Source organism: Corvus hawaiiensis, chromosome 3 (assembly GCF_020740725.1).
Source record: "Corvus hawaiiensis isolate bCorHaw1 chromosome 3, bCorHaw1.pri.cur, whole genome shotgun sequence".
Lineage (NCBI taxonomy): Eukaryota > Metazoa > Chordata > Aves > Passeriformes > Corvidae > Corvus > Corvus hawaiiensis.
Genome location: NC_063215.1, coordinates 103,268,573 through 103,293,086, shown reverse-complemented (window position 1 = coordinate 103,293,086; position 24,514 = coordinate 103,268,573). Strand labels below are relative to the sequence as shown.

The window sequence follows — 24,514 nt, the reverse complement described above, 5'->3', positions numbered from 1 at the left end:
AGGATTGATAATAGGATTTTTTGATTTCTCGTAACGATGAGAACATACCTTAGGAATTTGGGTTTAACTAGCCAAAGCCAACTGATGGCATTGACTTTATGCTGCTGTCATGTCATGTGTTAGTGTCTGAATCCCAGAATCCATGGAACTACTTTCCTATCACTTTGGAGAGGTGGAGAAATAAGGAAGGATTAGAGACCTTGAGAAACATACCCTACAAGCAGATTCCCATGTCAGTATGTTACTTGGAACAACACTGCCCTAGCCCAACTTCTGCCTCTTTGATGGGGGAAATTAAGAGCAGACTTCTCTCTGTTATCAGACATGTTCTGCTTCCTGCACCCTACAAGTCTTGCTGTAGCCCAAAAAGAATGCAGAAACCAGGGAGAGGAAAAGCAGCCAAAAGCCACTGCTTCCCCACCTCTGTCAGTCCCTGCACTGTGCAGAGAGACACAGAATGCAGGGGTAGTACCTTAGCTTTATCCACTTGCCCCACCTTTGAGATTTGTTACTTTCTAGGGGGGGGGGGACAAAAAAGCCAAAAAAAACCAAACCCACAACCAAAACACTCCCTGCAGCAAAAAAGTTTGAATCTTTCCTGCTATTGTGCTTTTTGAGTCCAAGTTACTCCACAACTGAGTGTCCCTGTCTCCACAGCAAGTTCAACCACCAGAATATCGTGCGGTGCATCGGGGTGAGCTTGCAGGCCCTGCCCCGCTTCATCCTGCTGGAGCTCATGGCTGGCGGAGACCTGAAATCCTTCCTGAGGGAGACACGGCCTAGACCGGTAAGGAAAGAGTAAATTGTATTTTATTCAGAGAGCTGCTGCCACAAGGCAAACACTCAGCTGTAAAAGAGCTGATCTACGCAGATGCTATTTCCCAGCGTTTTAGATGGTCACAAAATTTCAGTTGCTCTGAGACCACTGTGGAGGCAGAAGCCAGGAGGAGAGGGAACAGATGCTGCTGGGGCTATGCAGAGCTGCCTTATCCTCAGACTTTGCTAGATAACATTGAAAATACTACCCAAAGGAAGACCAAAATCAAAGTCTAAAAAGTAGAAGTTAAACTCAACTCTTACCTTCCTCTCACCAGCTGGGGGCAGGCTGGGAGGAAGTGTTGAGCTAGTAATATTAAAAAAATAAATCCATTATTTAAACTGCTGATCAGATGCATTTCTGTGGATATCTGTCAGTTCAAATTTGACATAGTCAAGGAGAGAATCTGGCCTGGAGCTGTCAACTTAATAGCAAATATCTTTAGTCCAGAGTTTTAAAGATTTTCCCCACTGAAATCAGCATCAATAGGAAAAGGTAGTCAGCTAGAAATGTGGAAGAAATAAATAATGACTTCTAGAGAAAATTCAGTATTTCAGAGGAATAAAGTTTCTCTGAGTCCCTGGGTCAGAAAGTCACACAGATATTGCTGCATTTTAAGACCAGGGCCCAGCTTCATACTTTGTCTCTAAATTCGACAGAGGACAAAATGCTGCATTTTATCAGCACAACGGAGACACAAATTCACTCTAACAGATATCAATAAGATTCTTCCTTGAGGCATCTGGAAACAGATCATCTTTTTATTTTCTCCATGCAGTGTGGTTTTCAGGTATATAAAATGGTCTGTGAGACTCAGAAGCACTGCAGTCTTGAATAGGTTGCAATAAAGTGGCACCTTCCTGGATAACGAGGTTAAACACCCAGAAAGGAAAGTCTGAAATCTGAGCAAGCAGACTTTATAAATACAGATTGTTTTTCTGAAGCACCTAGAGATGCTCATACAAATGGGCCAAACTTGGTGGTAGGTGAATGGGGAAGTTTGTATTTTGCAACATGGGCTCCACTCTCACCCAGTGCAGCATAAAATGGCACAGGCAAGATATGCTGCCGGGTCAGTGCTTTGTTCAAAACTGCCAGGCCAAGCTGTGCTAGATGTGTGAAGGGGACCATAAAACGGAATGGGGTTTGGCTCCTTAAATTAGAGGAGCCAGCTCAGTGATCTACAGATCTTGTGAGGAACTACTAAGAACACTAGTCCTGCACAGCAGGAACTTTTACCTACTTACAGTAAAATGAGCCAGCCGCTTCTGTAGATGAAAAGCCCTTAATCCTGACAGGATGCAGTCATGGGAGCCTTCTGATCTGAGGGGTTTTTTTCTATTTGGCCCTACCCCAGTCATGAGTTCTTCCTTGCCAGGACTTCTGTTCTTGTCAGCAGTAGCTCTGTGCAGCCCCTGTGAAAGCTGATGTCAGAAGAGGCTGATGGTTCAGTCCATTGCTTCCTTCGTATTTCTCTTTCTGCCTTCACAGTGGCTCCCCCCATTCCTCTTCTTTCCTTGTCTTTCCTGACCTGTTTGAGGTTATCTGACACTGACCATAACAACTACCATGCACAACGCCTTTTCCCATCAGCTTGAAGATTCTCCCTGGTTTCTGCATTTAACTTGCTCCCAGGAGTGAAGCAGACCTTGGATGGATGAGTGTTGTTTGCTCAGTCCCATGTCTTTCACACTCTGGGAAAGCTGAGCTTCAAATGCAGATGGGTAGTTGCAAGCTGGAACTGATTAGAAAAGCAGTTTCCATTCCCTCTTTAACAGCTAGATGAACGTGGACAGCCTGACTCTGTGCAGACACAGATCCACACAGTTTTGCTCCATTCTAATACCTTCTTTCCTCTTGCCTTGCCCTGCTTCTGCAACCATCCCATGTGGTGTCTGCCTGGCAAGAATGACAGGGTAATTCATTATCTGGCTGCTGGGGCAGCTTCTGAGGAGCCAATGGCACCTGTGAGTGCTGAGAAATCAGCCTCTGGTGTGGTTTTGACTGCTGGCTCACAAACTATGAGGCAAGGAGGCTATGACTGATGAGAGATGAGACATGTGCAGGGCACTGTGCTCTGTGAAGTATGGGATCTGGCCCTGGAAGTGGATTTACCCTCTGCATACACTTGAGGTGTGACATAGTCTCTGTACATAAGGCCTGTGGCTCAGTGCTACTGGATGTATCTTTGCACTGCTCTTAATGAACCCTGAGCTGCTTTGTTCCTCCTATTGCTCACTCAAGGAAGACAGGTGGAAGGTAGGCATAGCAGGCAGGATGTCTAGCTTTTCAGGCCCATTAAAGGAAGGGAAAGATAAGGGACAGTGCAGAGTAAAGAGGTTTTGATGAACTTTGTTTCCAAAAGGAATTAATTGAACACACAAGCCCTATCTGACAGACTGGGTAGCAGAGGTGCATTGCTTATTCTGCACTAAGCACCACATGAATTACTGCTTTTCCCCTTGTTTTCTTTCCACTTTTGTCTTTTACAGCTAATATCTTTTACTACCTTGTCTTTCCCACCTACTTTTGCTCTCAGCCTAATTACAAAAAAGAGATTTACATGTTCAGTCTCTACCTTCATCCCCCAGTTGGTCTTTGCACTGCCTTGCCAGTGACAACAAATTCATTTGCTAGTTTGGATAGACTTAATAGAGGCGTAAAAGACATTAACTTGGCACTAATTCTGAGGCTTACAGAAAAAGAAAGCACCATGCTAGAGAGACCACCAGTTGCCACTGGCCAGCTACAACCTGTGTGACTTGGAGCAAGACACATGCAGCATGCTGCCATGCACTTAGCCACTGAAAATCAGGAAAGGGAGCAGAGGGAATGGTGAAGGAGAAAGTGAATAAAGCAAAGGGGGGACTTAAGGCATTGAAAGGGACATGAAATGGAAAACTAAAGCAACTGCAGCAGGTATCAGAACACGGGATCCAACTTAATGAGATGGAGATGCTGCCAGCACTGTCGCATGTCATCTGTGTTCTTCATGTAAACAATGCAGTTTCAGTTCAGCCAACATGTAATGATTTTTCTGGACTCTAAGCAAGAATGATCATATCTCTGTCCAACATCACTGATACAATACCAGTGATTCTTGTGAAATATGTTGATTTATGCCAGCTAGGTCCACACCATAAGGTTCAGATTCATAATTCCCCATGAGTCCATGGTTTACAGCCCTGAAGGATTTCTCTTTTCCATTTCTAATAGAGTTTCACATCTATTATAGGATTACCTCTTCCCCCTGACCTGCAGAGAGGCAACCTGGTAGATTCAGAGGTGCCTGGAATCGGAGCCTTTGCTCAGTGTGAGCATTGCAGAATTGTCCATTCTGGGAGGTTCAGTGCTGATCTTTCTCACACACAGCACAGCAATCAAAGCACAGCTCTGGGAGAGAAATTGTATATGGATAAATGATTCCCCTCCTTTGTGCTGTGCAGCCTGTTGCACAGAGCAGTGATTACACTGAACAATACACAGAATTTCATTCACCTTTAGCAAGATTCAGCCTTACCTGGGAGGTGTCACACCAGTGCTTCCAGCATGCCCACTGCCCCGAGCAGCGGAACATTGCAGCTGGCATCATCCATTCATCTGGGGAGCAAAAGCTGTAAAGTGAATCCTTTGGTGTGTCTCAAGGCTGCCCCCTTGCAAAATGAATCCCAAACCTCCATTTTTCAAACAAATTACATGGCTAAATTGTCCTTGGCTGGGCAGTCACATCTGTTTTAGGATTGTATTTAGCCAAATAAAAGGTGGAAGGAATTCATCCAAGGAGGGAAAGGAAAGCAAAAAAAAAAAAAAGGGGGGGCAAAAGGGAAAAAAACCACGCAGTTCAAATCAGCTTGTGACTTCAGCCTACTGACTGCTTTGCAGTATAGCTTGAGTCTGAAATCGATTGTAGAGTAAAGAACTGGGCTTTTTACTCAGTTTTCACTTCAGGTTTCTGACCCTTGCTCAGAAGAGCAAGGAATGGGTAGATTGAGATATTAATTTCCCCTTGGTTATGCCCTGCAAGGGAAAAAGAAGACATGTGCATTCTTTCTTGCTGTAGCCATCTTGTGTAGCTGGTGAGTCACTTTAACTCACAGAGGTAAAAGATTATTCTCTCTTCCCCACAAAATGGCTGGGAAAGAACAGCTTTATGTTTGCAGAAAATAGTTATTCTGTAAAGAGGAAGTTTAAGAGGAGATGCAGTCCAGTGTTTTAAAGAATCAGTTAAGTATACATAGGCAATGAACTACTCTATGTAAATAATAAAATATCGATCACATTTTGGTTTATGGCCCTGCATTGAACAAAACAGTCTCTGTTCACACAGAAATGCAGCATTTTTCAATTATTTCACTAGTCAAGTATTGAGGCCAGGTTTTTTTCTAACATCTTCAGAGGACGTAAAGATTTTCTTTCTTGAGTTTTACCACTCAATGATCACTGTTTAACTACTGGCTGCTGCAGAGCAGAGACTTATTTCCAGTCCCAGTGTGCAGTGGTTTAGATCAGGTGGGATGGCCAGCACAGCATTGCATCCATCGGGAGACACTTCATTACAACAGATGGGTTGGAGATCCAGCAGTCCCCGTCACTAGAGAAGCTACGCTGGTCTGTGCACTGGTGTGAGAGCCCCAAGGGCAGGTGTGCCTTTTGGGGACTGGGCAGCATGGTTGGTGTCATAAGAGAGAGCGAAGGAGTGTGATACGCTTGTTTGGTCCAATAACAAAGGCTGATAAACACTTAGCTATCACATGGTTGTTGTGGCATGAACACTCACTGCCACCCAGTTGTTTCTCATCACTCCTCTGGCAGCAGCACTTTCCTCCTGCCCCAGGACTGGCCACAAGGATCACTGAATCTCGCCACAGGCTTCACTGATTCACACCTCAGGGCAGCAGCTGATGGTTTGGCTTCAGGGGCTGAGAAGCACTGGTGCGAATCCTGCCCTTTCCACTAAAGCATCTGGCTCCTCCTGGCAACGGCTGTGGACTTCATCAGAGGGGCAGGAACAAGGAGTTGGCAGCCTTAGTCTTCCATAGCCATTGGCTACACAAAACTGTGTCAGTGCTCAAAGGGGCAAGATAAAACCTACACAGATGTGGAGGAGGGAAAGAGCAAATGTGACTCATGCCATTATACAAAATGTCATTCTCGTGGTTCAAGGTGACTTTAGAGAGAAGCTGGCAATAATACAAAGAAACTCAGTGAAGAACAGTTCAGGCTACAGATCTCAAAAATCGTGCTGAAAATTCAGAAGAATCTGCCATGAGAACTGGGGGAAATTCTTACAGGAGCATCCCAATGGAGCTGGAAAGTCAGATCCAGCTGATTCTGTCTATTCCGATTCTGTCTCCTGGGATCTGTATGACATTGTGTCTGCACATCCTTTCCATAGTTCATGGATATGACCTCTCTCTTGTGTGTTCTCCTAACCCCTTTGTGTATTGACATCAGAGGTACGTCACTTGCCGGAGAGCTCCCAGCGCTGTATCAGCGACGACTCACACCATGTTCCTGCTTTTAACCCATGTCCCTTCTCTTTTGGTAGAATCAGCCTTCCTCCCTTTCCATGCTGGACTTGCTCCATGTGGCCCGTGACATTGCTTGTGGGTGTCAGTACCTGGAGGAGAACCACTTCATTCACAGGTAGGTGAGCACAGCCTGGGCAGGACTTGCAGAGAGGCCAGCACGGGCTCCTACTGCCCTGCTCCGTATCTTTATGTCCTGCTGCACTCTAGTGGCTGCATACCCTTAAACAAGGGTAGACAAAATCCGAATCAGAGAAGCAATAAAGAGAGGAGCTGCTATAAATCAGGCTGGCACAGGTCTGTAGTTTTGCCAAAGATCCTGAGCCCTGTCTCAGGGCCTGCACTTGTGCAGCCTATTTGGCTACTCTGCAAATGGACACAGTCTTGTGACAGAAGTCTTTAAAGCTCTTCCTGTCATGAATTTTATTTAGTGCCTGTCTACTCATTTTGGAAGGCTTTTCTTTTCCCCCTCAAAGAACACCTGTACAAGCACAGCCAGAAGGGCAACATCTGGTGACCATTGCTCCTGCAAAACAGGGTGTTTGGCAAGCATCTAAAATCCTGCCTTATGAGGAGAGATGAGTAGAGAGGTGGCAGTTCACAGTTCTGAGAGACACCCACTGTGTGTGCCACTGTGTTATTCAGACCTCAATGTTTACTCCAGCCCAGCAGAGGTGGAGCTTGGAGCTTTACCTGCATACACAGGTTCAGGCCCACAGCTTCAGCATTCAGAGCAACACCTGCACATTGTTCTACCTGTCTCTGACAGTACAACCGCCTTTTGACAACACTTGAACAAGCACAGTAGGAACAGATGAGTGGATCATTCCCCAGACAGCTTGATGTTGGGATTAGTACATTGCTGAAATCAGCTTCACTTCTTGCACTCCTTACAGACATAAAAATAGCTCCTGGGGTGAAGGGAGGCTCACGGGAGGCCCACCCTTTCAACTGGAAGATGTTATGTGAAGTTTAAAGCAAAAATGTTAAAGAACAAAACTGTTCCTGCTGTGGGGATAGACTGGAATTGGGGACATTGCAGTTATCCATAAACACTGACTTTTCTGGCTGTTCTAGGTTCTCTGCAGCTCATGAAAGTAGGTACTATTTTTTGTTTTCTTTTTGACTTGCAAAACTGTCAAATGATTAAGTGGTTCTTCTCTTTCTGTTTCTTTTCTTCCCCTTCCTTTTAGGGATATTGCTGCGAGGAACTGCCTCCTTACCTGTCGAGGGCCTGGGAGAGTGGCTAAGATTGGAGACTTTGGAATGGCCCGGGATATATACAGGTAGCAGAGCCAAGCCCAGGGTACCTGCAAGTGGAAGGTCACTGAAATGAGGGAGGAGCAGTGTTTGTGCAGGCTCTTGTGCTGCTCTGTGTAACCCTAGTGAGGTGAGAGGAGAGATTCCACCCTGGTGAATCCCAGCTGGTGCCTTTCTGGTGTTTGCCTTGAACTGTTCTGGAGACTTTTCCCACTCCTGACATCTCTCTCCTGGGCAGCGAAGTCTAATGGTCATGGAAGGTGCTTTTCTTCCCTCTTAGACTCTGTCCTCAGTTTCCTTTCTTTTTGTTCTCCACACTGAATGGCATTAATGTGCCCTTTTGTTTTGTGATCCCAAATGATTCTGAGTTTAATCTCTCTCCTTGATGCTACCCCTGCACATTTGGTTTGGTATCATCAGTAAATCTCCTCAATTTACTGCAGCTAAAGGAGGAAGGTGAAGAAGAAGGTCAGGAAAATGTAATCACCCAAACTTGAATTCAGCCAGGGCATGGGGTTAACTACCTCTGCTCTTGCAAGAAGTGCCAGAAAATCTTTAATGACCATAAGCAGTCAGAGCTGCAGTTTGATGTCTCATCTTCCATAGAGCACCTCTAGAAGTGCAGCTCCATATCCTGCTGTGCTGAGGAATTGATTTGCCCTGACTCGGAAGAAGGAATGCCTTGTGCTCAGTCACCCGCGCTGCTTATTCCAGTGCCTTGCCTTCTTTTTTTCCTGCTTGGGGATTCTCCTGTGCAATCACTAAGCTGGGCTTGGCTCTGCTTAGCTTGAGATCTGACAGTATCACAGCCTGAGGTGATGCAAACAGAGTTCTATCTTCAAAAACCCAAGCGTGTCAGAGCTGCTTGGGTTTTTTTCCTCCACAAAGAGCCCCCATGCTGCCCCACTGTCAGATGGGGCTCTGCTGGGAGAAAGGAGCATCTGTCACCCTCACACAATCAGCAGAACCAACTGCCAAGATGAACACTTTAGTGCTGAGCTTTCAAAGGTGCCTTTGAAGTCGGCATTTGTTTCTTTGTCCAGGAGTATCCTTTGGATGCTCAGGCTGTGTGGTTATGATCAGTGGTACCAGCTTGCATGAGCAGCCTCCTGCAACTGCCAGAACAGGATTTGGGGCTTGCAGGTTTTATTTTAAATGACAGTGACTCTAAAGGGCTGTTGTAATTCCTGTCTCAGGAACATTTTTGTGCTACTCTCCCAGCTCTAATGGCATCCTCCTCAACAAGCTCCTTGTTACTACAAAGGGGTTTGGATTTTACTCGCAGTGCTTTAGACTGGGTATATATGGGATAGGTTTGGTTTATTTTTGGTGGGGCTGCTCAAGATGACCATGTGTGAGATGAGGTGAGGAGGTCTTGCTGTGGTTGAAAAGGGCAGGAGAAGGCTCTGCCAGCAGCAGTTACTGTGTTAGTAATTCCCTAGCAGGATAACTAGTTCACCAGATCAAGCCTGAAGTGATGTAGATTAAGCAGCACTTCCATGGTTTGCTCCTTTCCACTACTTTTATGAGAAGAAACAGGCCATTTCAGCACTTAGATTGTTCCACCTAAATTAGTCTCTCCTGTGGCTCATAATTTCAATATTTGTAATTATAAAAATCCCATATTAATGGCATTTTCTGAATTCTTGGCTGAATCTTTTGTTTTGTTTGTTCTTTGCAGAGCCAGCTACTATCGTAAGGGTGGGTGTGCAATGTTGCCTGTCAAATGGATGCCTCCTGAGGCTTTCATGGAAGGGATATTTACATCAAAAACAGACACATGGTGAGCTTCCTTTCCTCCTCTGTCCAGTCTGTCTGTGTTGTAACCCCTTTTGTAAACTGTGAATATTTTGTAAAAAACACACCTTCTCTTTCACTTCTCACATACTCAAAAGACAAGCTGGGTCTTTCAGAGCCAGTGGTGGTAGAGGAGATGAGGGAACAGAAAGGTCAGACCTGTGCAGAGGTGGGTGCTGCAGGACAAGTGAGCAGGCAGGGAAAGGAGACCAAAGCAGATGCAGGTGCTGCTCCAGGGAGGAAAGCATTGGTCCCACACTGAGGAAAGCAGCACGGGAGGCTGCAGGCAGGATCCATCCTGCCAGTCAGGGAGAAGGGTGTCGTACATGGTGGGTTTTGCCTTTCTCCTGGCCTACAGCAGCACTGGGAGCTCCTGAGTGGCCAGAGGTGGGGAGGAAAATCAGGTGAGCAGGAGGCAAGAGCTCAGGGCATGTGTGGAGGGGAAGGGGCTAGTGGCCAGGACACAGCTCGTGAGCAAGCCCCAGCAGAGGGGTGAGGTCCACACTCGTACAGCTGAGCTCTGCCTGTCTCAGCACCAAGCAGAGGAGTTTCCCACTGCTGCACATCTCTCTCTACAGTTTTAACCAATGAGGTTGTGGTTTCCAAGCCACTGACGAGGCAAATGCTTTGGAGGGGGTCCTGTCCCAGCCACTGTCCCCAGGGCTTTGCAGGCCACAGCACCCAGGCCCAGAGCTGTGTTTGCTAGGGAGTGTTTTTATTGTATGCTGAGTGACAGGTGGGGCCTGTGGGCCTCAGAGCATCAGTGGGGGTTCACTAGCATGTAACTTCATGCAAGATAGCTATTCCAGAGGAAAAGTTTGCCATAAGTCCTGTCAGTGGTCAGTGTTCTCAGAAAAGGAGAACCTGACTTTCACTTTTGTTACCTCTAGCTGAGCAGTGCTGAGTACAAGGGCAAAACAACTATATTTATCACCTACATGATAGGCTTCACTCACTTAACAGTCAGCTACTGGTATTTGTTAATGGTTTTAAAGTTCATTGTTACAAGTGTGCAGCTTATTTATGTCTGAATCCTACAGCAGGATTTCCACCAGCTGCCTGATCAAAGGTTACAAAGAGCAGTGCTGATGGTACTGAACCTAAAGGCATTGCCCACTGGTGATGGTCATTCCAGTATCCCTCACTTTATTTTCCTTTCCTTCTGTACTCAGGTCCTTTGGCGTATTGCTGTGGGAGATATTCTCTTTGGGATACATGCCCTACCCCAGCAAAAGCAACCAGGAGGTTCTGGAGTTTGTCACCAATGGAGGAAGGATGGATCCACCTAAAAACTGCCCTGGCCCTGTGTATGAGACTTTAACTTTGATATATTCATGCAACTAAGTTTCCGTTTCAAATGCTTTTTCTCTAGTCAAAACTTAATGACTTTTAAGATTAACCTAATCATGGTTAATTGGCCTTATTAAACTTTAGTGCCAGTGATTTCTGTAATATTTGTTTTTTCTGTTGTTTTGAAAAATAATTCAGGGCCCATTTGAGAAGTCCTGGCCACTGCTTGTTTGGTCAAAGATGACACAGTATTTCTGTGTCTTAGGTTAGCTGTGAAACTTCAATGCATCAGACTGTTCACAGGTAGGGAAAACCAGGCTCCTTTATCTGTAGCCCTGCCAACCTTCAGTGTATTATCCAAGGGATTTCAGGTGGATGAGTTATTTCTCTGAAAGGCTGTGGATTTCACCCCACTGGTAGTCACATTTCAGTGGTTAGCACTGCATCAGTTGTCCAGCTCGAGGGAAGGCAGAGAACTCTCATTTGTTAGAAGCAAGAATGGGGATGAATGTTTTTGATTCCTAAGCTGCCATGAGTAGTTGTCACATCCCACGGGATCTGCTGTTCATGAACACCTCCTGTTCTGCCCTTCCAGCTACCGCATTATGACCCAGTGTTGGCAGCACCAGCCTGAAGACCGGCCCAACTTTGCCATAATCCTGGAGAGGATTGAGTACTGCACTCAGGTATCTGTGTCATTCACCTCGGGTGAGAGGGGTGGAGAGGGTTCTTCTTGAGGAGCTGTGTGGACAAGCCAGGGCATGAGATGAAGAGGCAGCACTGCTGTGCTGCAGTCAGCAGTCCAGGGAGACTGATGACAGCCTGGGCCCTTGGCTGGGGTATTTACCTCAGGTGCCTGATCCCTCTTGTTTTTCGCTGCTGAAAGGCACAGGCTAACACAGGCTTACACAGCTTTACAAAGAGCACACCTGTAGCTCTGCTTCTGCTTATAAAGGCACAGATTCCAACAAGCAAAAGAGCAAAGACAGACCTGCACTGCTTTCATGTGCCTCATCCCAGCCACTCCATTCCAGTGTTTACCCTTAAGGCACACTCAGCATTGAACAGAAATGATCCCAGCTCAGAGCACCCTTTGCAGGTGGTTTCAGCAGCTGTTGGCAGTTTTTTGAATCTGACAGCACTGGAGAAGGCAGGTGGAGAAGGCCAGGCTAAAGGAGTGGTGATGCTTAGACTGAGCAACAGGGAAAAGATGTGGCTGTCTTTCCAAGCCAAAATCTGATTTACTTATTTTTTACCACCAGTTTAGCTTGTGAGGAGTAGAGCAGTTTGGAAATTGTTCTCCTGCCTGCATCAGTGCAGACTCCTTGTATGACCTCACTGTGGTCCACCTCAGTCAGTTTGCTTTCCCTTGTTGTTTGGGAAGCTTGAAGTATTTTTTTACGTGTGTTTGGATCCTGGGATTGGGAGGCATTTTATTCTGCTATCTGTAGCTTGCCATGGCATATAGCAGTAAGTAAAGGTTGCCAGGATCACTGCATTTTCTCGCAGTTTGATTTTCAAAACTGCTGAAGTAGCTCAGAACCGCAGTCCCTATGGATTCAGGCTTCAAGGGGTCTGCCAGTATTGTCTTCTCTCTGCTTTCCCATTCCTCCCTTGTTGTGTGGAGGCAATACTTTCATGGCAATACTTTTGATTTTCTCAATATTATCTGAGAGTGTTATGAACTCTGAGATGATATAGATTCCAAAAACCATTCCCACAGGAAATTTCACTGGACATAAAAAATGCTTTTCATTGGTTTTGTGCCTCTGCTTTTCTATGGTAAGTTTAAGGGGTACTTTTTCTTAAAGAGCTGGATTTTAAGGATATCCCTTTGCATCTCACACATAACTGCACTTTGTCTGTATCCCTTCCTCATGGAATGTGGCCTCTGGGTGGTGGGATGTGTTGAGATCATAGCATGACAGCTGCTAGATGTGTCCTTCAATGTGTGATGGCTGCAGACTTTGAGAAACTCCTGTTGTTCCTCCGGCAGGATCCCGACGTCATCAACACCGCCTTGCCAGTAGAATACGGCCCGTCAGCTGAGGAGGAGGAGAAGGTGGCGATGCGCCCCGACGATCCAGAAGGAATTCCTCCTCTCTTGGTCTCAACACACCAAGACAGAAAGGATGATAAGCAAACCCTGCCATCTCCACCACCACTGCCGTCAGCCATCACTGCTGGAAAATCTCTAGGGAAAGTGGGAGCCTTGGAACAGTCAGGGCCGAGGAAGGTGCAGTCAGCCACAGGGGGGGGACACATCAACATGGCCTACGCCCAGTCCAATCCCCCTTCCGAGCTGCACAAAAGCCGGGGCTCCAGAAACAAGCCCACCAACCTGTGGAATCCAACCTACGGTTCCTGGTTTGCGGAGAAGCAGGCCAGCAAAAACAGTTCTCTGCTGGAGAAGGAGAGGCCCGAGAGGGAGAATTTGGGACAGGAAGGAAACTGTACTGTGGGGCCCAACATTGTGACTGGCAGGCTGCCAGGCTCCTCCCTGCTCTTAGAGCCATCTTCCCTAACTGCAAGTGTTAAAGAAGTGCCTCTCTTTAGGCTCCGCCACTTCCCCTGTGGGAATGTCAACTATGGATACCAACAGCAGGGCTTACCCTTGGAAAACTCCACACCACCTTGCGCTAGCAGTTACAAGGACCCCATCCTTAGAAACAAGAGCCACATAACCCAGCAGGGGCCCTGAGAGCCCTCGACCCTCTCTTGACTTTTCCCCCTGTGGCCCCTGAGCCTTGAAGAGATGTCCTGATACCCAACACACCACGAGCAAGGGATCCGACAGCATCACCTCCTGTTTTGTGCAAACTTGCTCCAAAAGTGCCACCCTTGACGCTGTAACTTCTACTGTAACTTCTACTAACCTGAGAGGCTTCAAACCACCGGAGCCCCTGCAGAGTCAAAGAAACAAGGGGGAGGGAGGATGCAGGGAACTGTTGTTAACTGCAAGGCCCAGCTGCTGTTGCATCAACTCATCCGCATGGTTGTCGTCATGCCCCTCCTGTGAGCTTTTCCCGGTTGTGCGTCCTCTGCTTCCGTGTCAAGCCGCGGCTCACTGCCATGAGTGTTTCATGTCTGGGCTTTTCCGTGCCAAATTTGTCGTTGCTGTGGAAGACTTGGAGGTCTCCTGCTGCTGGCAGAGCTTGTAGTGGGTTTGGGAAGAGCATCCTCTATCCAAACCGAAAAAAAATACGACAGCGCTGGATGGTGATGCGATGGCACATTCTCAAGTCTTGTTCCAGCTACAGTCCAGTCTTCGAAGGTCCTTAAATGCACAGTGTTATAGGGGTGCTGGCAGGGCAATGGAAAGACCCTGGTCACACTACATCACTTGAAGGGGAGAGGAGAGGAAGCAGAGGATGGGTGTAGATGCTATGAGGCATTCAGGGGGCAGGCATTCTTTGGCTGGGGTTTTCTTTGGTTTATTTTTGTTTACCTATGCTTAAGCACCAGAACCAAGTAAAGCCCTTTAAAATTCCTTGTGTCCTACAAAAGTAGGAATGCCCTTCATCAGGAACTTGTGAGTGCCAAGTGGAATCAAGGTGAAGCTTTAAAGGACCATGGTCATGAGAGAGACATTCACCATGCCCTGAAAATGGACAGCCACCTGCATACCTTGAAGGTTTGAAATAGCCTTTGACATACCCTATACGAACAACATCATAAAGGCAGAAGACTACATCGTGCCACCATCTGGAAGCCAGATACTATCTGTATTTGAAGGGTTTAGAGCCCTTGTTCCTTCAGCAAAATACGTGTATGATAGTGGTTTAAGGACAAACACTCCATTGACTCACTTTGTACACCCCGTGCATGAAAAATATTCCAGTTAAGTGTATTGTCAAAACATAGATGTAGGAAATAATTCATGTGTAAAGATGTGCATTAGTAACTTCAGCTTAGGGTTGGGAGGAGCTGTTTTTAGCATGAACGCTATCCAAAAAGGGGTGCTTATTTCCATAGAAATGGGAGTAGTGGAGCATCAGCAAAGGAGTGGGAAGGTGTTCTTCAGTCTGAGACTCTTTGTTTCAGTGAAGTGACCCCGAGTCTGGCCCTGGATCCGAACGCTGAGGTAAGCTTCCAGTCTTGATAAGGGAGCAGACCAGAATCCCTGTATGCATACTCATAAACTTTGGGATGTGCAGATTGAAATCGGAGGGCTTGCCTTGGGCCACGCCCCTTGTAAAAAACACACTGCAGGGGGAGCAGGAGTGTGCTCTCCTAATCTGCCTTTTTGGTGTCTCTGATACACAGAATTAAATCCTTTTTTTAGACCAAATCCAAAAGCAGATGTGGTGGCTGGGTAACAGGCTGTGCTCGTGTGTGGGGAAGCTGGGTCAGGGGCTGCTCTGAATTTCATGTTCATCTGCTAGAGATCCATCCCACTGCTGCTCCATGGGTTAGGGGAGATAACAAGGGTTACACTTACAGGCTTCTTTAGGTTGAGCTAAGAGGGTATCTGTCATCTCCAAGGTTATTAGGCTCGCAGCTCTTGCTGTGAAATAGCCACTGGGGAGGAATTCTGTCTGGCTTAGGACTGTGTTAGTGTCACACCAGTCTCTCTCTCTCTAGCTCAGTAAACTCAGTGGGGTTGTTTCTCAGGAAAGCTGATTAATTCAGGAGGCAAGCACTATCTGAACAATTTATTACACTAGTACATTATTCACATATAATAGCAATTTTCATTTAAGTATTCCAGCTTTCTCATTTTCAGAAGAGCTGAAGCTCCTCATTTTTTTCTTCAGCTTTTCTTTGCAAAGGAGCACACTGAGTTTTTGCTGCCTTACAAAGTTACTGAGGGCAGAAGCTGACCTGTTTACTGATGAGTGTTTTCAAAAGAATGCACAAGAACAAAAAGTTGCTAAGTTAATGATCTTTGACTAGCTGAAATTAATTCTTGGATCTGGGGCAGCAGCTTCAATGCTGCACAAATGCAGATAAGCTGCCAGGTTATGATGTTAAAGGTGGCATTTCTAAAGAAACTTACAAACCACGAGCAGCAAGGGATGATTTTAAGTCTGTAGGTGTGAAAGGCAGGCTCTCCCTGCCATGGTGAGAGTGTGGTTACTGCTCTGGGCTTGTGCCATGCAGTTATTTTATCACAGAATTTCTACTAAAATACTCTTACAGAATGGGAGTTGTAAAAAAATGAAGGAGGTAACACATTCCTGCTTCTTACCTATGGAATATATCGAGATAATTCTGATCAGGGGAAATGGTGAATTACTGCTGAAATTCTCCAGTCTGCTGAGTACAGTGCATTAGACAAATACTGTTCAGCACTGGCAATTGCTTTTAAGTAAGCTTCCCTCTTGTGTCTCCAGTGCAAAATGCTTTGCTGTGGGTTCTTTAGTGGTTTGGATTTTTTGGTTGGTTGGGTTTTGGGGTTTGTTCATATCGTTTTGGTTTTGTTTAATCTCTCCCTCTTAACTCTTGGAATTCAGAAATACATTTTGGGCTTATTTTTAATGTTAAAACTACACCATCTCAGAGTTCTTCCACAGCAAGCATTTAGTTTGGTACCCCTGTGTGCTGTCCAAGCACAGTACCCCAGGTTGCAAAAATTGTTCTGTAAATACTGGTGCTAATCAAATCTTCTCACTTAGAAACAAGGGCTGGAGCATTTACCTGTCCTCTTTCTAAGGAAATGAAGACTACCATTAATTGCTTGGACCAAAGGGTGCTCTGTTACTTGTGTGCAGGCTGCAGTTGCCATGAGCATTCTGTCCAGTCATGAACCAGAAACTTCTAATTTCTGTGTCTGGGATGATTCACCTGTTTAGTACTCAGAGCTACAGGGACCAGAAAGGATTTAAGTCACCATGGGTTCACCAGACCAAAGCACTCTGTAAATCCCAAATTCCTTTATCAAACCCCTCCATGCTAGGAGAAAAATCCAAGTTATTTTAACCCTCTTACCCATTTTTGTCTATGATTTATTTTTTAAATTATAGTTTATTGACACACCGTGTATTTTTTAAGGAACTTGTTTTTAAGACTGTTAATCTTTTGTGTTGGTAATAACGATGTTCTGATTTATGTCTTCCTCATTCTACAGTGGAAAAGCAGGAAGCAGTATGATCTACAGGATGTAAAGCACAACTGGGAAAAACCCTGTGCCACCCCTCTTATGCTGTGAAAATGGCTTATTTCCATGTGGATGTTACCTGGTTTCCTATAGAAGATAAGTAGTTTCTGATTCCATGAGCTGCTGGAGGTAAACTAGGTTCGGATGCCTGTCTCTCTGCCGTTCCAGTTGTCCCTTTTTGCCACTGAACCATTTGCCTGGGAATGAAGCGAGGCAGGAGCGTGGGTGGTTCTGCTTCCCCGAGCCGCAGTGAGGGAGCGGGGTGGGAGAGGAGCCTGGCCACAGCGGGAGGAGGTGCAGGGAGCACGGGTGGGAAGCCGCAGGGCCGCCTTGCTGTGGGAGCGTGGGTGCTGCGGGGGCCCTGGCCAGGCTCCGCGGGAGCAGCCGCGGCACCAGAGGCAGGGCTGGCACGGGCAAGGACGGGCCCGCTCCGCATGTCTGCTCCCGGTACTGCGGGATGAGAACCTGGACGTGGGAATAGCATCAAACAGCCTTCCACAGCAGCAAAGACATCGCCCTTTGTCTGTCCCACACTTAAACCCATCACAGGGAAACGTCCCACGCGTCCCCATCTGGCTTCTTTTAGTACCGAGCTTCATTATAGGAGTGTCAGTCTCATGTACAGCCGTTTATGCAACATTGTTTATAAAGGAAGGGCCTGTGCACTTCAGGGATACTATGACGAAAAATACTAATATATGGTCATTGAGTATTTTGTATTGAATAGTGTATTTGTATTGTAAACAAGTGTAGTGAACCACAAGGCATGAAGACAAATAAAGTGACAGTAGCTGGCTTTCTCCGTGTTGGGCTGTGCAATGATTGGATCAACATCCGAGGGAGGTCTCTGGACATCCATTTTTACTTGGCAAAGTTGCAGAAGTATTAAGGTGATGAACACCCAAAGGAGCAGATCTGGTGGTACCCTGAGCCACCCTTTGGGCTCTCAGCAGCTGTTCCAGACGTCTTTGCATTGCAAATGTCATACACCAAGTTTCTTACAGGGAAAGGTGCCATTCCTTCTGTCACAAACCACCAAGGCTGGCTTTTACCCACAGCAAACTGGCTGGTATAAAAAGAGAACAAAGGATAGGGTTGAAGAGAGCATTTGGATGTTTTCCCTTAATGCCTATATCTAAGACAACCTTTGAGTCTGGACTGTGGATAGGTCTACCTATAAGCTGTATTTTAATACAATGGAGTGACAGTATTGAATCTTGTGACAGTTCTAGGAAGAATCAGCTCCTGCCCTGAAACACTCACTTTTTATCCCCTCCCTGTATCAATCCTATGGCCCAGGTAGCTCCATTCTCAAGAAATGGTCCTTGAAATTAGGACTGACTTACCATAAACTTTCTCCTTCATGTGCTCATTCTACTGCAGGATAGTGCTGTGGTTTGGTTAACAAGACTTTTCCCAGAAGCACCTCTCCCCTCCATTTCCTCCACTCTTTGGTTCCTTCCTCCTCTTAACTTAAAAAGGAGCTCTCCTATGCTCTTCCAGGAGCAGGGCTGGTCAGCAGCCAGCCACCACAGCCTGGTTCAGATCTGGCACTGACTGGCAATCTCTGCTCTAATTCCCCTTTCTTCTAGAGTTGTCTGTCTGCAGCGAGGCAGGGAAAAGGATGCAGGTGTTTCAGTTGCCACCTGGTCCTTGACAAGGCTTCTGCAAACACTGAGCTCTGAAAAAGCCATGACAGAAATGCTGGATTTGCCACCTCTCACAGGTAACAGAGGAACCAGGCTATGTCTTGCAGGTCTGCAGAGCCAAGCGTGGATCTGTGTGCCTCAGATGTTGCTGACCAGCAGCACTCTCAAAGCACAGGCTCCCTGCCCAGAAAACCATTGACCATCTGCTAAACAGTCACTGAGTCCAGTTGAGCTGAACTTCTAGAAATTAATTCCCCATCCTCAGACACCTCAAGAAAGTTCTCATCCTCCTGTGACATGCACCTGTGGTCTCTCCAGCCAGTGTTCAAGAAAAATTGAAAGATTTAATTGCTAAGAGCACTGAGGAAGGCCATTTTCTTTAACTGGACCTGAGACCTGCTGTGGGACAAGGACTGGCCTCAGAGTCTGCACAGGCAGCACAGTGCCCACAGCTGGGGACTATCTGTTTATTTATTTATAAACTACAGATAATATTTTATTTATGTAGTTTATCAGGACTTTGAGATCATTTGGCTTTTTTTCTAACCAGTCAGGGGCTGTGACAGTACAGTCCTCTGCACAGCACCTAATTTCAAACTTCACTGCCACTTATTTTCAGAAATTTTTTGACACAGTGTCCTCCTGCAAGAGTTGGAGTTAAGGATTATGGCAACTTACCTTGGATTTAGGCAGGCACAAATCCCTTCCCATCCCCACCTTGAAGAGAGCCCTCAGTAATCCTTTCTGGAATGGACTGATTTATTTCTGTTTCAGACAGCATAAATTTACAGTGCTTCTTGCTTCCTGGCAGAAGATCCTGAGAGCTACTGAAACAGCTCTGTCTTGTAAGTCAGATCTGCTTCTCTAAGCTGCAGTGCTTGAGCCAATTACAGCCAGAGCTTCCAGGAGAGATGTGCTGCTGGCTGAAGCTGAAATGGAAGGTAGAGCACAATACACCAGTGCCAAATGGTATCTCTGCCCTCTCCTGCACCCATCAGGCAGGTTCAATGAAGTCCTGCAGCACTCACTAGGCCCAGGCCACCAAGACCCTACTTCCAGCTGACCTGCCTGGAGCTACAGAGCCGGGGAAGGTGCAGCCTGACACCCCTGCAGGAAAAACAAGCTCCCAGTGAATCATCTGTGCAAGACAGACCACACAGAAGTGGTGTGACTCTAACAAGCTGGCCCAGCTTGCTGCCTCACCCACACACTCGTTCCCATACCTACCTCCTGGAGAACTCCAGCTATCTCTCAGATAAAGCAGTGCCACCCATTCCATCTGGTCAGGCAGGAAAAAGAGCATTCCTGATGATGAGTATCTCCTCACAGGAACTCCACTGCTCGCCCAGGTGCACCAGGCTGTGCCAGAACATGCTGTGCAAACGCTTTGTTTGGAACTGGCACTTCTGTGCTGAAGAGCCAGGAGAGAGAAAAGCTTCTGGTTCACAGCTGGCAGTTGCTGTTCCATGCTGAACCCCCTGCACTTCATTTGAAGAGAAGGAGAAACATATCCTTCTGTACATTCTGTAAGGACCCCGTGAAAATTCTTTGTGGTCTATTATTTAACAGGGTTTTATTTTATTAATACCAGCAAGAAACAGACAAAGTAAAGTTGTACATCACTATCTGTGTCTCTAAATATAAAGCATTACTTTTTTTTTTTTTTTTACACATTCAAAATTTACAGCTTTTATATTCAATTAAAAATTCCCTTAAGTTAGAATACAATATGCATTATTTTATTTTAAATACAGATCAGGAAAAATAGCTACAGCAACATTTAAAAGACGGTTACAGCAGCAGGATTCTGTCTAAAAATAGGATATTACTATTTAAAGTGTCACTTCTTCAAGTAGGCAAGAGCAAGCAGATCATTTGAGAGTAAAATGACTGTTCTGGAACACAAACCCAACCAGTTAAGATAATGTTTACATATGCTGAGCAATTAAAATACATTCTATGTTTAAAACATGGACAAAAGATTAGCTGTTTTAAAAGGCTGATACGCAACTGATGTCACATGAAGGCCCATTACAGTGTTGTACCTAAAACTATCCTTAATTTATCATAAAACTCTCACAAAAAAATTTATACTGGAAACTGTTCCAAAGCAAACAAAAAGAAACATGTATCACAAACTAATCAAAAAATGGCAACAGCTTGCTTGAAAACCCTGTATCTGTTCCATACCACTGGCAGGAATTACCTTGCTGTATTTATACACACTTAATATTTATGATGAGGGTATTACATATTCCACTCTGGGTTTATTTGCATTTTACAACTGCGATACTCATTGCCTGCAGCATCCCAGACCAAAAAAATAGTCACTAAAAATGAGGGAAAGATCTCCAGGAGAGTGCAAAGTGCATTATTTTAAAGAGTGCATCTCATATGTAGCTCCTTCTACAAATGCAGAACAAAAGGTGCTTATTACTGTACAGACTGACATGCAGCATATTTGTGCTTTTTAAAGGCTTTTTATTTAATTGCTGCTCTTCACTAAGAGAGGGGCAAATCCTTGTATTTATCAGCCCTTTTGTATTATGGAGAGGAGAAGAGGAGGGGGAAAGAAGAGGAGGGATCTGAATGATAAAATGCAAAAATACTCAAGAACTGTTTCAAAAAGATAGGAAGGGGGTTGTCTCTTTTTTTAATCCTCCTTTCTTATTGCTAGCAGCTGGTATTGGAATTGACAAAGTGCCCAGGAACCAGGCTAACATCACCCACCAAACACCTCTGCTGTCAAAAGCAGGCAATGCACAAACATTTCCAGTTCATTATTACATGGAGAAAAACCTTTAAATACTGCATGAACCACACAGGAACTTTCGAGAACACTGCAGACACTCGGTTCTCCAACTGGAACAGTTTTCAAATGATGCAGCATCTTAAACCCAAGATGCTTCTGTAATAACCTTCCAGGCAAGGGTCGATAAAGTAAGAGAAACTCAACAGTGGTTTTACTCCTTAACATAACTGAACTCTTTTTTATCTCTTTTATATATATATTTTTATATAAAATATATATATATTATATACACACACATACATATATACTTACATATGTAAAATGCAAATGCAGATTTAACGATTTCAAAGTAAGTTTGCATTCTAGGCGGGGTTGTTTTGTGCTTTTAAATACTCATTCCCCACCTTATGAGCACACTGTGGCTCAGCAAATATCATCCACCAGCTTGGCCCCATTAATCCCACGGTAGGTGACCCTGCTGGGCCGCACCAGGACGCCGTGGTTCAGCTTGCAGGTGAAGTAGCGCTTTTCCCCCACGGAGCCATCGTTCTTTCCCTTGGCACTGCGGAGCTCCAGCCCCAGCCAGATCCCTGGGGCAAAGTCTGTGGGACCAATGTACCTGATGGTCCCCATTTCATTGGAGCTGGTCAGGAGAACCTGGGAGCCTTCGTGCAGCTTCACGGGCCCCTCGGAGGGAGCTGTAGTGCTGCTGCTCCAGCTACGCCGCAACACAGAGCTCTTGGATCTAGTGAGAAAAGAAAGGGAACAGAAAAAGTCTTGTCTTTTTTTGTCTAAAAAACATCCAGGGCAAATCTGTAATTCAGGGAAGTGCATGGGGAAAAAAACCACCCTCAAATCCCTTTTTAGAAACACTGGGTTCGATCTCATGTCACTAACAAACCATGAAATAACAGTAACAGGCTGCTACACTCGCCAGTCTGAAGTATTGGAAAAGCAATTTCTTTCACCTGACGCTAGGATCTACAATATTTACAGCAGGTGATAGTATTGGTTAATTAAGCCATACAAAATATTTTATTTGGGGCCTAAAACAGTTTAACCAAAACAACTTTTAACATACAAGTGTCAGTCAGGATCACCAGGACAAAGTGAAGTCCTCTAACAAGAGCCTCTGAACCTCACCCAGATGTGTGAAAATACAAGAATTTGGAGAATATGCAGTGATGAATGATTGGAAAACAACTTTAATGTCAACCTGACTGTACTCTAGGACTGTACTCCTTGATGCCCATGGAAAAGTAGTGTACTACTGGTCCATTTTGGAAGGAAAAAAAATGAGCATATAAAGGTCTAGATATCCTACCAGCATGAAGGGTTTTTTTGAGCAAGAAACAGCAAAGCTAACAGCCAGCTCACCCAAGCACTTGAAACTTGTAACACTCACCTAACAAAGGCATTTCTTCTGTTTATCTCCTTTTGTGAAGATGCAGAAGTGGTGCTTAGACTGCGTCTAAAACCTAAGTGGAAAGATGAATAAGCTGTGTAGGACTTCTTCAGGAAAAAAAAACCCTTATGAACACATATTCTTTGTGTTTTCTTTTCTACTGCTTCCACTACAGTTGCTGCACATTCTCCTCTCTAATTTGGAAGTTAAATGATGAAACTCCTCATGAAAGTATATACCCATAATATGTTTGGAATTTCAGAGGGGACAGAAATTAAATTAAACAAACCAAACAAGGTAATTTGAAGCAGTCTTCTCATTAAAAGCTTAAGTAGAGGAAAACAACTACTTCAAATACCTCACACAAGTTTTAGCAATTTCATAGGGACATTGCCCTACTGATCCCTTCATCAATCTTAATTTGTATTAAGGAGCAGGTTCCATTTCCCTTTCTCTCTGATTAGAATGCAATATAGTAATAATGGAAGACTGCCAACAATCATAACTGACATAACTCTTTCTGCCAGTAGAAACAGTATTAAAAACAATATAGTACTCCACAGCTCCTTCTGCAGGCTACATTTTTAGGAAGGGAGCAGCCAGACTTTTGGCTGGCATTTGGCGTCCCTGAAAATTTCTTGTGCTTTTGGAGAAGTTGGCTTAGTGCAGAAGGTTTTGGCTGCAGAGCAGGGCCTGCCTCACCCAAATCCCAGTGTCTCACACTCCTACCTGGAAAAGTGTGAGTTCCTTTACTCCACGAACTTTCTGTGAGAGAATCCAGAGAACCCGTTAGTCTGAAAAGCAATAACACGATAAAGAAGTCATTTCAACTCAACTCTGAACAAACCTACTGGCTTCTCGTCAAATATTGATGAAGTTTTGATCCTTTCCTTCTCCACCTGCCCCCAAAAGACACCAACATTCCTGCTGCACTCAGGCTGGTATGCAAGAAGTGCCTGGAGCAAATCAGTGTATTTGAGTTATTTGCCTCTCTTACTCACTGAGACAGCAGGTATACTTCTGAGATAAGTTCTAACAGTTTGCCTGAACTGGCTTATTCAGAGAAATAAAAGCAAGAACATGTCTGGCAGCATAACTACACACAAATACAGGAGGAAAGAGCACAGAATTGCTTGGATGCTCTTCCTGAAACCTAAGAAAGAGACTACAAGCAAGTGGTGCATGCTTTGGATACTCTGTGCAGTTAGCTGGGATAAGAAGAGCATTTCCAGTCATGTCCAAGGGCAATTTCCTTTTATAACTGAATTTAGCAGAACACATCAAGATTGGGTCATGAAAGTAAGGTTTAATGGACACAAACTATCAGAGGCCCTGGAATAAAAATACTTCAGGTAGCTGCAAGAGAAACAGGGGGAGGTGCATTTCCAGTTTTATACTCTGCTTTCAAAAAGTTGATCTAAAACCACCAGGTTTTTAATGGAGGTTATAAACTTCCATTTGCAGAAGAAAACATTTGTATCTTCTGTATCTGCTCAAAATTTTGTTTCACGTTGGAAATGTATTAAGAAATAATTTGGCAACCCAAACATTACAGGAAATTCAGTGCTCACCTCTGCACACGAGATGGGGGTGCAAATATGCCATATCTGGGAAGGCAACTGAAGTACTGCACTCCTCCCACAGAGCCATCATTCTTCCCATGAGGCTTGTCCAATTCAATTCCACACCAGAATCCTACGTTGCAAAACAGTAAAATCAGGGCATTTTCAACAAAACACTACAGGCTTTTCTTCATCTAGACCACTGGCACAACTGGCATTCATCCACATCAAAGAAAACAGTTTCTAGTCAGAAAATGTCCAGATGTTAACAGTAAATATGTATATTATAAAATAGCTACCTATTCAATTATGCACAAATTATACCCTAATAAAGATAATTATCTCAGCATTTTT

At 45.0% G+C, this 24,514-nt stretch overlaps 2 protein-coding genes across 11 annotated transcripts in view; one reads left to right on the top strand and one right to left on the bottom strand.

Moving 5' to 3' along the window:
• The window catches only part of ALK (ALK receptor tyrosine kinase), a 313,072-nt gene extending 295,484 nt beyond the window's left edge, over positions 1-17,588 (top strand). For all 3 annotated transcript variants that reach the window (XM_048296584.1, XM_048296583.1, XM_048296585.1), the window contains 8 exons: positions 658-787; positions 6,366-6,463; positions 7,539-7,631; positions 9,287-9,388; positions 10,575-10,709; positions 11,288-11,378; positions 12,689-14,776; positions 16,763-17,588. In XM_048296584.1, the coding sequence (XP_048152541.1) occupies positions 658-787; positions 6,366-6,463; positions 7,539-7,631; positions 9,287-9,388; positions 10,575-10,709; positions 11,288-11,378; positions 12,689-13,393 (1,354 nt within the window). In that variant the 3' untranslated portion in view covers positions 13,394-14,776; positions 16,763-17,588. The remainder of the gene's footprint in view (positions 1-657; positions 788-6,365; positions 6,464-7,538; positions 7,632-9,286; positions 9,389-10,574; positions 10,710-11,287; positions 11,379-12,688; positions 14,777-16,762) is intronic.
• A 2,409-nt stretch (positions 17,589-19,997) lies between these two features.
• CLIP4 (CAP-Gly domain containing linker protein family member 4) overlaps positions 19,998-24,514 on the bottom strand; it is a 32,643-nt gene continuing 28,126 nt past the window's right edge. For 7 of the 8 annotated variants that reach the window (XM_048296586.1, XM_048296588.1, XM_048296590.1 and 4 more), the window contains 4 exons: positions 24,170-24,293; positions 23,328-23,392; positions 22,599-22,671; positions 19,998-21,938 (listed from right to left, as the gene is read on the bottom strand). In XM_048296586.1, coding sequence (XP_048152543.1) covers positions 21,617-21,938; positions 22,599-22,671; positions 23,328-23,392; positions 24,170-24,293 — 584 coding nt within the window. In that variant the 3' untranslated portion in view covers positions 19,998-21,616. Of the gene's footprint in view, positions 21,939-22,594; positions 22,672-23,327; positions 23,393-24,169; positions 24,294-24,514 lie in introns of those variants that run through there. The other variant, XM_048296594.1, reaches the window with a different exon arrangement.